General features: G+C 47.9%; 1 protein-coding gene across 1 annotated transcript; it reads left to right on the top strand.

The window, feature by feature from the left end:
• Positions 1 to 2,586: 2,586 nt before the first annotated feature.
• DUS1L (dihydrouridine synthase 1 like) lies at positions 2,587 to 13,348 on the top strand (the record flags this gene model as incomplete). The annotated part of the gene is made up of 13 exons (XM_079544215.1): positions 2,587 to 2,823; positions 4,644 to 4,752; positions 5,361 to 5,411; positions 7,222 to 7,334; positions 8,035 to 8,117; positions 8,277 to 8,380; positions 9,215 to 9,359; positions 9,966 to 10,062; positions 10,412 to 10,500; positions 10,901 to 11,067; positions 11,590 to 11,627; positions 12,705 to 12,780; positions 13,040 to 13,348. The coding sequence occupies 13 exons, from the start codon at positions 2,587 to 2,589 to the stop codon at positions 13,183 to 13,185; spliced, it is 1,455 nt and encodes a 484-aa protein (XP_079400341.1). The 3' UTR covers positions 13,186 to 13,348.
• Positions 13,349 to 14,694: the final 1,346 nt, after the last annotated feature.

The following is a 14,694-nucleotide window of genomic DNA, read 5'->3' as shown; positions in this document are numbered from 1 at the left end:
TTCAATAAAACAACCAGGGACCAGTATCTTTTCCTTTTTTTTTTTTTTTCTTTCTTTTTTTTTTCCTTTTTTTCATGGTTTTGTTTTGTTTACCTTCTTGTTTTACCACTGGCAGCTGTAGTGAGCCCGAAAAGAGGGAAAGAATCCTATCTGCCTTGGTTGTACTGAACAGCCAGAAGGAAAAAGAGTGCTTAAAACTTCTAACAAAATAGATACAATAGTCCTGCACTAAAATGAAGTGTTAACGATTCTGACCCAGCATCTCAGCTCTGAAGGAAGGCAGTGCAGTTCTGAATGGGCTGTGTGGAGGGATCAAGGACTGATGCTGTTGCAGCTGTCCGATCAGGAGTCGTACAAGTTCTCTGTATAAACATAAATGTGCATGGTCTCTTCTAGGCAAAGCTTGAAGATACTGGTTTAGTAATAGAAATTCCTCAAGAATTACTTATAGCCTCTATGCTCTCAATGTTCTTGTGGTTGTTATTTGAAAGGCAGGAGGTTGTTGTTTTGTTTTGTTTTCCCCCTAATTGTCTAATACTGAGCTGCTGCCCTGTAACCCATTATGTAACTGGCTGCTGAATACAGTGTGCCAAAAATAAAAACCTTATTAGCGCTGGTACTGCTCGTTATTTCTCGATGGGTAGAAAGATAGCAGCATCGTGCAGAATCAAAGAGTCACTTGTTGAGAGGTCAAAGGTAGAAGTTCTTCACATTTACCTTTCATTGTGGAAACTGAAGTGGGAGTCTCCTGTCAACTGCTGCTCTGGTTCCATCCTCCTCTTCATCTTCTCTGCACCATGCTGCTCTTCCTTGAGACTGTGCCCCTATGCTGTTCTGCAGCCTGGCTTGGGCTCAGAAAAAAACACGTTGCTGTTATGAAATGCTGGGCAGTAAACCTGAAACCTGCAATGTAGCCTAACATCGTGCAAAAAGAAAAACGTTTGGTGTTTATGGTCATCAGTAGCAGAGCTATTACTTTGCCTTTGTCCTGTCAGCTTCCTGAAGGGAGTAGTGCTCTTTTGCCAGAGAAAGCAACTTTAAAAAATAAAAATGGTTTCTCCTGCAGTTAGTTCAGTGAGATCAGACAACCAGCATGGCTTCCCTGAGAGCAGATCCTGCCTGACCAGCCCTGTGGCTTTCCATTATACTGTGACTGTGTCAGGGGACAAGGGAAGAGCCACTGGAGTAAGGCTTTTGACATAACCCACAGTGTTCTTCTCTCCAAGCTGGGAAGAGAGGGATTTGATGGTGGTCATTGGACGAGGAACTGGTTGTGAAATCGTACACAGAGAGTCCATGGCTCGATGTCTGGGTGGAGTTTGGTGAGCACTGGTGTCCCTGAGGGGCCAGTAACAGGACAAGCATTCTTCAATGTCCTCAGTGATGTTGACAGTGGCATCGAGTGCCCCCTCAGCAGTTTGTGGATGACACCCGACCGTGTCGTGTGGTCAACGTGCCCAAGGGATGGGATGCCATTCAGAGGGACCTGCGCAGGCTCAGCAGTGGGCCCAGGGAAACCTCATGAGGTAAAACAAAGCCAAGTACAAGGCAGCCCCTGCTGTCAACACAAGCTGAGGCTGTAAGGACAGAGCACAGCCCTGCTCCTCTGCTCTGCACTATGAGACCTCACTGGGAGCACTGTGTGCGGATGTGGAGTCCTCAGTATGGGAGAGACACGGACCTGTTGGGGTACAGCAGAGGAGGGCCACAAAAATGGCTTGCAGGGGCGGAAGAGCCCTATGGGGACAGGCTGAGGGCTGGGGCTGTGCAGCATGGAGAAGGGAGGGCTCTGGGGAGAGCTGAGAGCGGCCTTCAGTCCCTAAAGGGGCTGTAAGATGGGGACAGACTCTTTAATGGGTCTGTTGGGATGGGACTGGGGGAAATGTATCAAACTAAAAGAGGGGAGGTTTAGAATGGATATAAGGAAGATTTTACACTGTGGGTGGTGAGGCAGTGGCACAGGTTGCCCAGAGAGGCAGTGGTGCCCCATCCCTACAGACAGCCAAGGACAGGTGATGGGCTGTGAGCACTGATGGAGCTGTGGGTGTCCCTGCTCAGGGCAGGGATGGCACCAGATGGCCTTCAGGGTCACTTCCAGCTCCAACCATCCCATGATTCTAAGTAGAGGAAAGGGAAAGGGAAGGTTAGAGAGGCTGCATAGGTCAGACAGCAGAGCTGATCGATCGCTTCGGCCTCTGACAGCAATAGAAGATGGTGGAAAAGAACGGGAAGTGCTTCATGCCGAGCAGGATCCATCCCAACCATGAGCTGGGGTGGGGGGTGGGGGAGAAGACAGTAGGTGGAAGAAGCCCTCGCAGGCTCCTCCGTGGGCCGCCTGCTGAAGGGCCGACGGGCTCCGTGCAGCCGCGGGACGGCGCTCCCCGCTCTGCCCCCGGCCCCGTCCGCGCGCGGTCCCCGTCAGCGGCGCTGCGGTTTCCGGACGGGACGGCGCGCGGCGGCACCGCGGGAGCGGCCGGAGGGAGATGGCGGTTGCACCGTCCGGCCGCCGCGCTGCCCTGCCCGGGCCGAGCCTGCGGGCTTCAGGCGGCGGCTGCGGGCCCCGCGGCGGGGTGCGGCGGGAGGGAGATGCCGAAGCTGCGCGGAGAGGCGTTCTGGAGGGAGACGCTGCGCGGCGCCCACTACGTGGTGGCTCCTATGGTGGACCAAAGCGAGCTGGCCTGGAGGCTGCTGAGCCGCCGGCACGGCGCCCAGCTCTGCTACACGCCGATGCTGCACGCCCAGGTCTTCCTGAGGGACGCCAACTACCGCCGCGAGAACCTGTACGGCGAGGCCTGTGCCGAGGACCGCCCGCTCATCGTGCAGGTGGGGAGCGAGCGTTCGTGGGGACCGACAGCGGGACGGCCGCGGGAACGGCTTCAGACGGAGAGAGGGGAGATGCGGGTGAGATGTGAGGGGAGATTCTTTGCTCGGAGGGCGGTGAGGCTCTGCGTGGAGCTGCGGTGCCCCAGCCCTGGAGGTGCCCGAGGCCGTGGATGGGCCCTGGGCAGCCCGAGCTGTGGGCGCGCAGCCCTCGCTAGGGCTGGAGCTCGATGACCTTTAAGGTCCCCTCCTGACCTCCTGACTCCTAAGACCTGAGCCGTTCTGCTGGTGGCATTCGGGCCCCTCGCCCTGCAGCCCCGGCTTCTGCCCCGCCCTGTTCCGTGGGGAGGAGCGCTGGGTTCTGTCTGAAACCACGAGCTCAGGGCTTGGCTATAGTAAAAAGGACAGAAAAGCAAACGCAAGGAAGAGAGGACGTGCTTCAAAGCTTTCTGTATTTCATAGAATCGCAGAATCATAGAATGGCTTGGGTTGGAAGGGACCTCAAGGATCATCAAACTCCAACCCCCCACCACAGACAGAGCTGCCAGCCTCCATGTTCAATTCCAGGCTGCCCAGGGCCCCATCCAACCTGGCCTTGAACACCTCCAGGGATGGACGGGGCATCCACAGCCTCTCTGGGCAGCTGTTCCAGCACCTCACCACTCTCATAAGAAAGAACTTCTCCCTGAAATCCAACCTCAATCTTCCCTCCTTCAACTTCAAACCATTTCCCCTTGTCCTGCAGTTATCTACCCTTCCAAAGAGTTGACTCCCCTCCTGTTTGTAGGCTCCCCTTAGGTACTGCAGGCTGCAATGAGGTCACCCCGCAGCCTTCTGTTCTCCAGGCTGAACAAGCCCAGCTCCCTCAGCCTGTCTTTGTAGAGGAGGTGCTCCAGCCTCCTGATCATCTTTTTAGCCCTTCTCAGGACCCTCTCCAACATTTCCCTGTCTTTCTTGTACTGGGGGCCCCAGACCTGGACGCAGTACTCCAGCTGGGGCCTTAGTTCTGCTTCTTGAGTACTATGCTACATTAAGGTCCCAAAGAAAGAGGGGTCTGTGGGGCTGCAGCACAGCACAGGGAAGGATGGGCAGCTCAAGCCAGGCAGTTCTCACATACAGAGCAGCAGAATGGATGAGGAGGACTCTTTGCTGCAGAAGGGGATCATCTCCCAGGCTGTGAAAGTCTGACTGATGTTGGCAGTGAGCTGCACCGGGTGGAGGTGAGGGAAAGGCTGTACCGCAGGGGGCATGGAGCAGCTCTCAGGGCAGCAGGCACAGCCCCCTGTGCCACAGCTCTGCCATGAAACAGCTTCGGGTTAACCTAATTCATAGAATCATAGAGTGGCTTAGGTTGAAAAGGATTTCAACCCCCCTGCTCTGTGCAGACCAGGCTGCCCAGAGCCACGTCCAGCCTGTTCTGAATAAATTGTTGTGTAGCATCAATAAAGCTGGAATTTTCTCAGCGCTGCCTGGATGTGCTCCTGTGATAACACTGTTTGCTCCACAGCGGATCTGAGGGGCTGCCCCCTTTTACCATATGTGAAAAACTCCACAAATATTTCTTTGCCTCTTCAGTACTCATCTTTTTTCATTTTTTTTGTTAGGAGGTTTGGGGGTCTTTAGCTGATCAGTGTCACAGATCTGTTCATTTTGAATCATTTTAATTGAGAAATGGCCGTGGTTGTTTGGAACTGTGCCTGTTTTGTGTAGCAGTGGGTTGCTTTGACAGCTTGTCGTGATCTGTTGACAGTATGTGGGGAAAAAAAGCCTGCTGCCTGCTTATTCTGCTTGTCTGATTCTGCTCGTCTTTGTCTCCTTCCCAGTTCTGTGCCAATGATCCTGAGGTGTTTGTCCAAGCGGCGCTGTTGGCTCAGGATTATTGTGATGCCATAGACCTGAATTTGGGTTGCCCCCAGATGATTGCAAAGAGAGGTATGTGCAAATTTGAACCCTGGATAAATAAAGATGTGGCGTGTATTGAATGTGTGCTTTGGCAGTGGGGCGTTAAGATGACAGAATTAAGACTTGGGGGTGGCATCAGTAATGTTGAAATCAGACTTAATTACACCCACTGTAACAGATACAGCTTTGTAGTACCTCAAGCAAAATTAGGGATGCTAATAATTCCTATTCCTCTCTTGAGTGATAGCTCTTGTGTCTAGAATGTCCAAAAAAGTCTTTTTTTTTGCAAGAGCTTGATTTATTTATTTGTCTTTCCCAATTTCAGTTGATCAGGGAGCTTACATTCACAAAACTACACTTAAAAGTACCCGTGTGCAGGCACTCAGCATGCCCCGTTTCCTTAATGCTTGCACACAATGAATTAACAGTGGCATATAGAGCATGAAACCTGCTGAACCCTTAATGGTGTTGCAAACGTAGCTGCGTTTCAAACACCAGGACCTGTGTTTGAAAACTTGGGATGCTGAGGATAGATTTGTTCTGCTTCTGTCAGTGAGCGTCTGGATCCTTGTGTACAAATGTAGTTGTGTGCAGCTCCTTTCTCTTCTGCACAGTCAATCTGGTGCTTTTTGTCATAGGTCACTATGGAGCATTTCTACAAGAGGAATGGGATCTTCTGCAGAGAATGAGTAAGTGTTTGGAGGGACTTGCTTTGAGAGGGAATGGGTTGAACTCAGCAGTAAGAGGAGGCAGAGGGAGGAAGGGGTGCAGTGCTGTCTGGGCAGGGCTGTGAGGTTTGGTGCTTTTGTTACCATCCCTTTATTCCAGCTGCACGGTGTGGTACTTCATGATACCCCACTCACAGCTCATCTTACATCTGCTGAAGGACCTCAGAAACCTCTCACCTGAAGCGAGTCACTGAAGTTCCAGTCTGATGATGGCTTGGTGGCTCCTCAGCTGCTAAAAGCAGAACATCCAGCACATTACCAGGGAGAGCATTTCTGTCTGGAGCCTCCCTTGCCCTTTTCTTTGTGAATCTTCTCTTTCTGCCCACTCCTTACCAAGCGTTGCCTCTCTTCTCCAACTGTGTGTAATATGCCCTCAGTGGTATTCGTAGCAGTTGTGATCAGTATTATATATATTTGTTTCTTTTAGGGAACACATTGGGAACTAGGTTTTGTTCTTTGTGTAGAGCCAAGAATGTTCTTCTCCTTGTTTCAAATCCAGTGTCTGAACTGCAGAGTTACAGAATGTTACTTCTGTGGTGTTCAGCAAAAGACACTGCAGAGTACTTAGACAGACAGTGCTTCTGCCCAGCTTGTCATGTGGTCAATGGGGCACTTCTCTTAGGAGTGGGAGCTGTAAGCCAGCAGAGCCTTGAGGTGAGAACAGCACACAGCCCATTTGGTTTGGCAGAGTTGCCTAGTGAAGCTATTCTATACAAGATGGGCAAAGCTTCTGCCTCTTCTTGCTTCTCCACACAGTGCTGTTTTCTGCTTGGACCTCTATACACCTCACTGGCTTCTTGATTAGAACTTCTAGGATATGGATTAAGAGAAAACAGGTGCCTTTCTGCACTGTGCATCAAACCTCTGGAATAGAACAGGATTCCAGGTGTGTCCTAGCACTGGAAGGAGCCCAACTCTCTTCATTTCATCCTCCTTCCTTCATATGTTTAGGGATTGATGAGATCCTGCTGAGCCTCCCTTACCCAGGCTGCACAGCCACAGGGCTCAGCTTCTCCTCGCAGAAGAGGCACTGCAGTCCCTGGATTTAGTGGCACTTAGTGGCCCTGTGCTGCACTCCTTCCAGTATATCTGTATCTGTTAACCTGGAGGGGCAGAACTGAGTGCAGTGCTCCAGATGTGGCCTCAGCAATGCTGAGCAGAGAAGCAGGATAACCTCCCTGGGCATGCTGGCAATGCTTTGCCTAAAGCAACCAAAAATAAGTACTGTTAGCCTTCAGAGCAGCAAGAGCACGTGGAGCCCACCAGAATTCGTGGGTCCTTTCCTACAGAGCTGCTGTGCAGCCACGTGGCCCCAGTCTGGTCACTAAGGCTCTGCTTGCTGTGAGCAACACTCTGCTTGTCATGATTGTTTGGGTAATAATTTGGAAGCAAAGCAGAGGAAATGTGAACAAGTACTGTTGTTGGCAGAGCAGCAGGAATGCAGTGTGCTGTGACAGTAGTAAACGTGTGCCAGTGGTTAAGATGTGATGGGACAAGCCCTTGAAAGTGAACGTTAAACGTGGCGGGAGATGGAGTTGTTACATTCTGAGCACGCTGTGCCTCCTTATTAACACACACGTTTTGTGTATTTTCTACTACCTGTTGTTGGTGAACCTCTGTGGTAAGGATTGCAGAGGACATTGCTGATGGTTTAATCTGTGAGAACTGCGTGATGTGATTTTGGGGGGGGGGCTTTTTCCATATCACACACAGTGTCTGATCTTCCCGCAGCGTCGTGCAGCCCGCTTACTGCCTTCTCCATCTCTCCTAGTTCTGCTGGCCAACGAGAAGCTCTCTGTTCCCATCACGTGCAAAATCCGTGTTTTCCCCGAGATTGACAAGACAGTGAAATACGCACAGATGCTGGAGAAGGCCGGCTGCCAGGTGAGGAAGCTGCTGCTCCCTGCCCTTGGGCATGGGGCACATCTCTGTGTGCAGCATCTCACGATCTCGGTGTGCTGTGGAGATGGATGGGCTGCGTTGTTTTACGGGCAGGAAAAATTTGTAGGTGGCGTATTGGGTTGCTGCTGTGATAGGAAACGTGATTTCAGGGTCTCTGTTGGAATCACTGCACAGTGTGGCATCTTTCCTCGTGGGTGAGCGTCTCCATCTGACACAGAGCTGCAGGAGGCAGTGAGAATGCATGAGATCCACAGGGCTACCAAAAAGCAAACAAAATAGGTATGGCCACCGCCAATTAAAAAGTAGGCTGATTGTCCAGGATCCAAGTTAAATTAGAGGAGACAGTCTGTGGTCAGAGCCAGTGCTCCCAGTACTTGGACCTTCTGCTGAGGAGCAGGGCAGATCAATCTATTATCAATAGGAGCCAATGCAGTGGGAAATCTGTAGGTTTTCCCTAGATCTGCTCTGTGTCATGACAAGATCATGAAGTCAAACAACACCCAGGACTGTGTCAGAGCACCCAGTGATACCTTTCTGCTACACCAGCATCCTTGTGCTTTTTAAAAAGCCCTGGGATCTCAGTAGTGTCCATGAAAAGTGTTGGATTCAGGACAGTCTTTTGTCAGTGGATTTGTTGCAGTGGTTCATACGCTTCAGAAGTAAACAGGACTTTGTGTTCCAGCTGCTGACAGTCCATGGCCGTACGAAAGAGCAGAAGGGGCCCCTTGCTGGCGTGGCATCCTGGGAGCACATTCAAGCTGTCAGGTTAGTGAGCAGTACCCATTTTAGCAGCTGGTAAACTTTAATCTCTGCACGGGGTGGCACTGAAGTGTCTGTGTGTGTGTGACAGGAGTAGAAGTTCTGGATTAACTCCAGCCTTTCCTAATGCTCAATGTTGTATGTCTGGTTTATTCACTGATGCAGAAAAGCTGTGAGCATTCCTGTGTTTGCAAATGGAAACATCCAGTGTCTCAGTGATGTGGAAGAATGTATCCGTAAGACAGGAGTGCACGGGGTCATGAGTGCAGGTAAAGAGCTTTTACTGTTAATAGATGAGGCCACAAACTGTTTCTTACTCTCCACATGCATTTATATAAAGCCTGCATTGGGCTGATGTGTGCTGAACAGCTTTGATGGGAAGCTGTGTGGCCTTTCTCTCCCCATTGGGCTGTTTCTCCCCAGGATCAGGACTTGCAGTACTGTTCAGTGGATGGCTCACATCTAATTACTTGACAAAAACTCTCCCGTGACCCTGGAATATTCTCGTGGCATCTATTAATTAGTGAAATAGCTTCTGAATGGGTGTTGGTGCAGTAATGTCCCACTGATGACACATTCCTGCAGATGATTCGTGTTGAGTTGGACAAGAAAGAATTGGCTGTACTGGCTGCAAGAGTCAGGATAGACATCAGAAAAAGCTTCCAGCACTCACACATCTAAAGCAGTGGAACATTGCAGAATCTTTTTAAGAAAGCACTGGGTAACAAAGGTTTGTCACACTAGTTGAGCGTGGCTTAGTAAGAAGCAGTGCCTGCATAGTTGAGCCAAACAAAGAAGACTGTAAACTTAACATGAGACACTCATTGGCTAAATATCTAACCATTGGCATAGATTTCTTTTTCTTTTTTTTTTTTCTTTTTTTTTTTTACTTTTTGTGTGAAGATTTTAATTAGATATGAGCTACTGAACCCAATCAAGAAGTATGTATAAAGTATTGTGAGGTCAGGCCAGCATTTATGGAGACTCCATTCTTCTTTGTGAATATCTGTGACTGGCTGGTACAAGCTGGTCAAACTGCAGAGCCTAGATTTTGTTGTCTGTTTCAATCCTGAAATGAAAGTGTGTTTCTTTTCATTTCCTAGAAGGGAATCTTCACAACCCAGCTTTATTTGAGGGACGAAACCCACTGGTGTGGGAGATGGCTGAGGAGTATCTGGAGATAGTGCAGAAGTACCCCTGTCCGTTGTCTTATGTCAGGGCTCATCTCTTCAAGCTCTGGCATCACACGTGAGTATTTCCAGGACACTCTGGGTGTTTTCTGGGCTCATTTTCTTAGCAATGTCTGACTTTCCTATACGAGAATTTGTTTGATGGGAGTTGTAAGGTTTTCTTTCCTGAACCTTCCTGGAGAGAATGTGGGCTGAAACCTTCAGCCTTCAGTGCAGGAAAACAGGGTTTGGGGAATGAAGGAGTTACTAGGAGGTAAATCAGGGTGTGAGATCAGAGCACACTGGCTGGGATGTGGCAATGGTCTCTGTGCATTCATGCACTTCGTGGCAAACACGAGCTGCCTGCCTCCTCGTTCACTTTGCAGCAATCTGTCTTGCATTTATCATGGAGTAAGAGCACATTCATGAGCAGTTCCTGAGCAGTAGCTGATGTGTGGCCTGCTCACGTTCACTTATCTCAGAGTACCACGTTTACATGCCCAAATTCACAAGCATTTACCTGAAAGAGGAACAGATGCCTAGAGTTAAAAGAAAGAAGATGAACTCCTACCTCAGGCAAGCACAGTGAGAAAACTCCAAGGAAGGCTGTTATAAAGATATTTTAGATGATCTCCTTATAATGAATAATGAATAAACATGACTTGGTGTTTGGGTTTTGCCTCAGGCTTCAAGTTTACCAGCAGCTGCGTGAAGAATTAGCAAAAGTGAAGACTCTAGAGGGAATCGTGGATGTCAACAGGGAACTGAAACTGCGCTGCCAGGTACCGCGGTGGGCCCTGCTCCCCCAACCAGCCCTGTGTGCACATGGTGGGGATGCACCACGTGTTAGTGTGGTTTGTATCTGTTAGGCACCTCCCTGGAATTTTGCAGCTTACCAACTGTGAGAAAAGCCCAAACGGCTTCGCATCAGTAAAAGCTGATTTAGGAGTTAGAAATCTGCTTCGTTTCTGTGTTCTTAGAGGTGTTTTGTTGTTTGGTTTTTGTTTTGCTTGACTGTAGTTAACTGTCCATTAGTTCAAATCACACTCAGTGGTTTCCTGGAGCTTTAAGTACTATGTAGAAATATTTCCTGAGAACTGCAGGAAAGCTGACTGTAACCCTGTGCTGCAGGAGGAAATAGCAAATCAGAAGGAAGGAGAGAAGCCAAAAGAGGGGTTGCCTTTTTTCCACTGGATCTGCCAGCCATACATCAGGCCAGGGTGAGTTACCTACATTAAATGCAGCCAGCTGCTTTTCCTGCCCTTACTGTCTCTGCAGAGTAACTCAGTCCTGGTTTTGGAGCCTACGTGCATTTGAAAACAAATGAAAACTCCAGGTTATTTTTCTTGTGGGTTTTTTTGTTCCTGTTTTCCTGCTTATTGTTTTGTTCATGGGGATGTTGCTTTCTGTACGTATTGTCTCCTTCAGATTCTCCCTTCAGAAAGTAAAAAGCAAGAATTCCACTTTCTGAACCTGGTGTACCTTCACATCTAAAAGCAATATCATCTCCATGTAATTTAGCTATGATAGAAATCTTTGCAGTTTTCTATAGGCTGACAGTGCCCAGGGAACACCTTTTTCTTCCCTTCAGCCAACTTAGGCTGATATTCACCATTTCAGGCCGAAGGAGAGATGCAAGGAGAATGGAACCAAGGGGATTGAAAAAGGTGTGCGGGGAAAACGTTGTCTGGAAGAGGAAGAAGATGGAAATTCTGAGCTTCTGTCAAAGAATAAGCAAAAAAAGAAGTTAAGAAATCCAAATAAAAGCTTTGACCCATCTTTGAAACGTAAGTTCCATCTGTTGGCATTGCTGCTGCATAAGCTGCCACTTCTTTCTTGGTCTTTTATGTAGATGTAGAAATTTCTTTAACATAGGATGGATTGTTGGGCAGTTTGGTAGTAGGCAGCACGATTCAATTTGTGTTCATTTGGAAAGGAACCTCATCACCAAAGAAGGTCAGTAGTCCACAGTAAGCAGCTATTGAAAGCTCAGGATGCTTTACAAACAAAGCAGTATCAGTTACTGGTATTTGAAATTGAAATTTCAGATGTGTTCCAAGCAGATTTCCACCTCTTTTGCACTGGAATTGAAAATATTTCTTTTCATATGTGCATCTAACTTAAACACACTGAAAAACTCAATGTATGTTTACCTGCTCTGCACTGTTCATTGTGGTACTGTATTTTAATTAAGAAAAGAGCCCCTCCTCTGACTAAAGCAGCACTGTGCTTTGTTGGGCACTGAATTTTCAAATGGACTCTTTCCATATGAAACACCATTGCTGAAGTCAGTTCTCTGTCTTTTCCAGCTAAATATGCAAAGTGTGATCAATGTGGAAACCCCAAGGTAAGTCAGTGTCCAGTAAAGCATTTTCATGATATAGGGCCAGTCAGCATCCAGCAATACGTGCATGCTGAGCTCTGGGGGTGGTGATAGGGGGTGTTCTGTTCTGGAGCACTGTTGTTATGAACAGCATTCAGCTGGGACTCAGTTCTGAGCTGCTGCAACAGAAAGATTTCTTGCTGGGTTCATTAATGGGAAAACACTGAGCTTTTGGGTGGTCTGGTTCTGGTCACTGTTTCATTGCTGGACCAATTAACAGTGTGGGACCTCAAGCAGGATTGTTCAAAATGGGACTTGTTCTCACATTTGTGTTGGATTTGCATCATTGTAATGTTGCAGGCAGCTCTTGAAGTGTTTAGAATGGGCCTATGGTTTTTCTTCTAGATTCTGTGTTCCAAAGCTGTGTTGTATAGGGGCTAGCAAGGAGCAGGAAGAACAAAGCAAAGCAAAACCCAGACATGAGGGTGTTTTTCATCAGGGCGGGGGAAATCACTGAAAGCTCATGGAGGTGTGAGCATCAGAGCCACCCAGCCAAGCTGTAGAACAGGCAGATTGAACTGCTGCTCTCTGCTGGAGAAAGGTCTGGCTTTATATTAAAATGGATCCTTAGGTATATTTGAAGCTGCAAAAAGGGAAGAACTGGATGTGGTCAGATTGATTGATTGATTGGAGGCGTAGTTACCAATTACAAGCATCTGCCAAGCACCTTGTTTCATGTGGTACTTCCATAGAGAAATAGCAGCAAGCTTAGCTGTAACAAACATCATTTCAGAGTGTTCACAGCATTTGCTGTGTGTGGTGTCTGACCCAGGCTGCCCACAGACTGGTGCTGGTGCCGAATTGGACTGAAGTTGTGGGTTGGTTGTGGGTTGGTTGTGGGTTTGTGGTTTTTTTTTCTCTGTGCACAGCTGATAGCTGTCCTCCCCACTCTGCATGACATCAGCTCTGTCAGCTTCATCAGAGTGAGGCTTTTTCCAAGGGTCTGAATGTGCAGAGCTGGACTGTTGCTGCTAATTATACTCACATATGTGTGCATGTTTATTTTTGTTAATGCTATAAACTTCTTTACACCCCCACCAGGGCAATAAATGTGTGTTTAACATGTGCCGAGGCTGCTGCAAGAAAAGAGCGTTCAAAGAGACAGCAGACTGTCCAGGTAAGCAGGGCTGCTTGTGTTCTGTCCTTAGAGGTCACTGAGCAGATGCCTTATCTCACATCGTGGGTTGCAGCTGTTAAGATCTGCACCTAGTGCACATTCAAGATTCTTTCTTTTTATTCCAAGGCTTTGGGATGGGTTCTTTCCAGACCCATTTGTTCTAGCTCCAAGGAACGATCTGCTCCATTTTCCAGTGTGTTCCCTTCCTTTCAGTTTCTTTGTTTTTAAATTTTTTTCCCCATCATTCTTGCTTCTTTAGGTCATGGATTACTGTTTAAGACCAAATATGAAAAATCCCTTCTGTGGCAGAGCAGTCAAAGAACAAGCCCAGAGCTCAGTCAGAAAGGAGACGTGGACGGGGAGGAGGTTGCTGTACTGAAGGAGGCCGATGGCAGCGCAGCATGAAGCTTTGGAAGTGAATCAGGAGCTTCTGCCAGGCCTTTGCTTCCCTGGGCCAAAGAACCTGCCATCTCCAGAGCAGCATTGGCTGTGGGAACCTGTTCCACAGGTTGATTTTAAGTCCTGGCCAAGTGTTATTTAAGGAAAAAACTGCTTACTCAGGGAATTCTCCTGCATTTGAAATAAAAAGAATGCAACTGATTTTCTCATGCTGTGTTTCAAAGACTGCAAATATGCTGCATTGAGGTGAGTGGGTCAGGCAGCCTCTGTCTGCTGCCATCCCAGTTGGCGTCATGGTGTTTATTAATCCTTTGGGTCCTGTTTTTAATATTGGGGAATAAATTTCATACAGTAGAATGGCCTTCTGGAGTGTTAAAAACAGCAATATTAATGACTGCTTCACTAATAGAAAATGACACATCCCTGAGTTTCAGGAGGCCATGTTTTCAATGCAGTAATGAACCTCGAGCTGCTTCCAAAATGTGACTGGGAAGCTGTAAGCAGCTGCTGTAAGAGTGCAGGGTAACAAAGGGGGGGTGCATATGATGTGGTAAAAGCTGAACAGCTGATGTAAAACAGGTCATGCAGCATCAACTGCTGTTTTGAGCACAGCAAAGGAGGCGAGGAAGGAGACACACTTTCTTTCCTTGACACTCTATTAGGCTGACATTTAATTTGTTTTAGAATCCTAATTATGGAGATTGTTTCTCTGTCTGTCAGAATGTTAGACATTCCCTTTTAGTGAGGGTGAGGCAGCAAGAAAATGAATGAGAAACTCAGCACACCAAATTCAAGGGCTACAAACCACTACACATCTGATAACAGGGAAGACCCAACTTCACCCTGCACCCCTGAAGAGGTGCTGAAGATTTCTTTTATTACAGCACCTTTAGGAACCAAGAACTGACTGCATGCCCTGGGGACTTAGAACCCATTTTTAACTTTAAAAGCAAAACAAAAACTGTTGAAGTCCAGCTGTGTCTGTGCACACATGCATTACCCCCCCCTCCACCCTTTACCTCCTGCTCTGGCAAGACAGAACTCATCATCAGTTGGTATTTCTTAACACCCATTGCAAACTTACAGTTATGAGTTCATACGTGGACTTGAACAATAAGCTGAAAGAAAACCAAAACCCTGCCTGGCTGCTGGTATGAGCCAGCAACTGCACACCTATTTATCAAGGCTGTAATTCAAAGAAAGCTTACCAGCTTGCTAAGCAGAGGTCCTCATAACAAATTTCCTATTTGGTGTTCAGATTTTCCACGCCATTTCTTTGGGCATCTTCCATTATGTGTAACTTTGAACATCAGTCTACGTGTGGCAATCTTCTGTTGAGCTGCTGCTATTCACTCTCACTGTTAGGCCTTTAGAGGGATCACAGGGGTTAAAATCTTGTATCTGCTTGGAAGCTGGGATTAAATGCTGCCTCACAGCTGTGGCATTCCACAGATGTGGATAATAAAGTAGCTCAAACTCCTGATGAGTCTTCCCCTTTCATCAGGTCATTATTGG

This window comes from Tetrao urogallus (assembly GCF_951394365.1).
Source record: "Tetrao urogallus genome assembly, chromosome: 18".
NCBI classification, from domain to species: domain Eukaryota; kingdom Metazoa; phylum Chordata; class Aves; order Galliformes; family Phasianidae; genus Tetrao; species Tetrao urogallus.
Note: the sequence above shows the minus strand (reverse complement) of the source record. Positions and strands in the feature narration are given on the sequence as shown.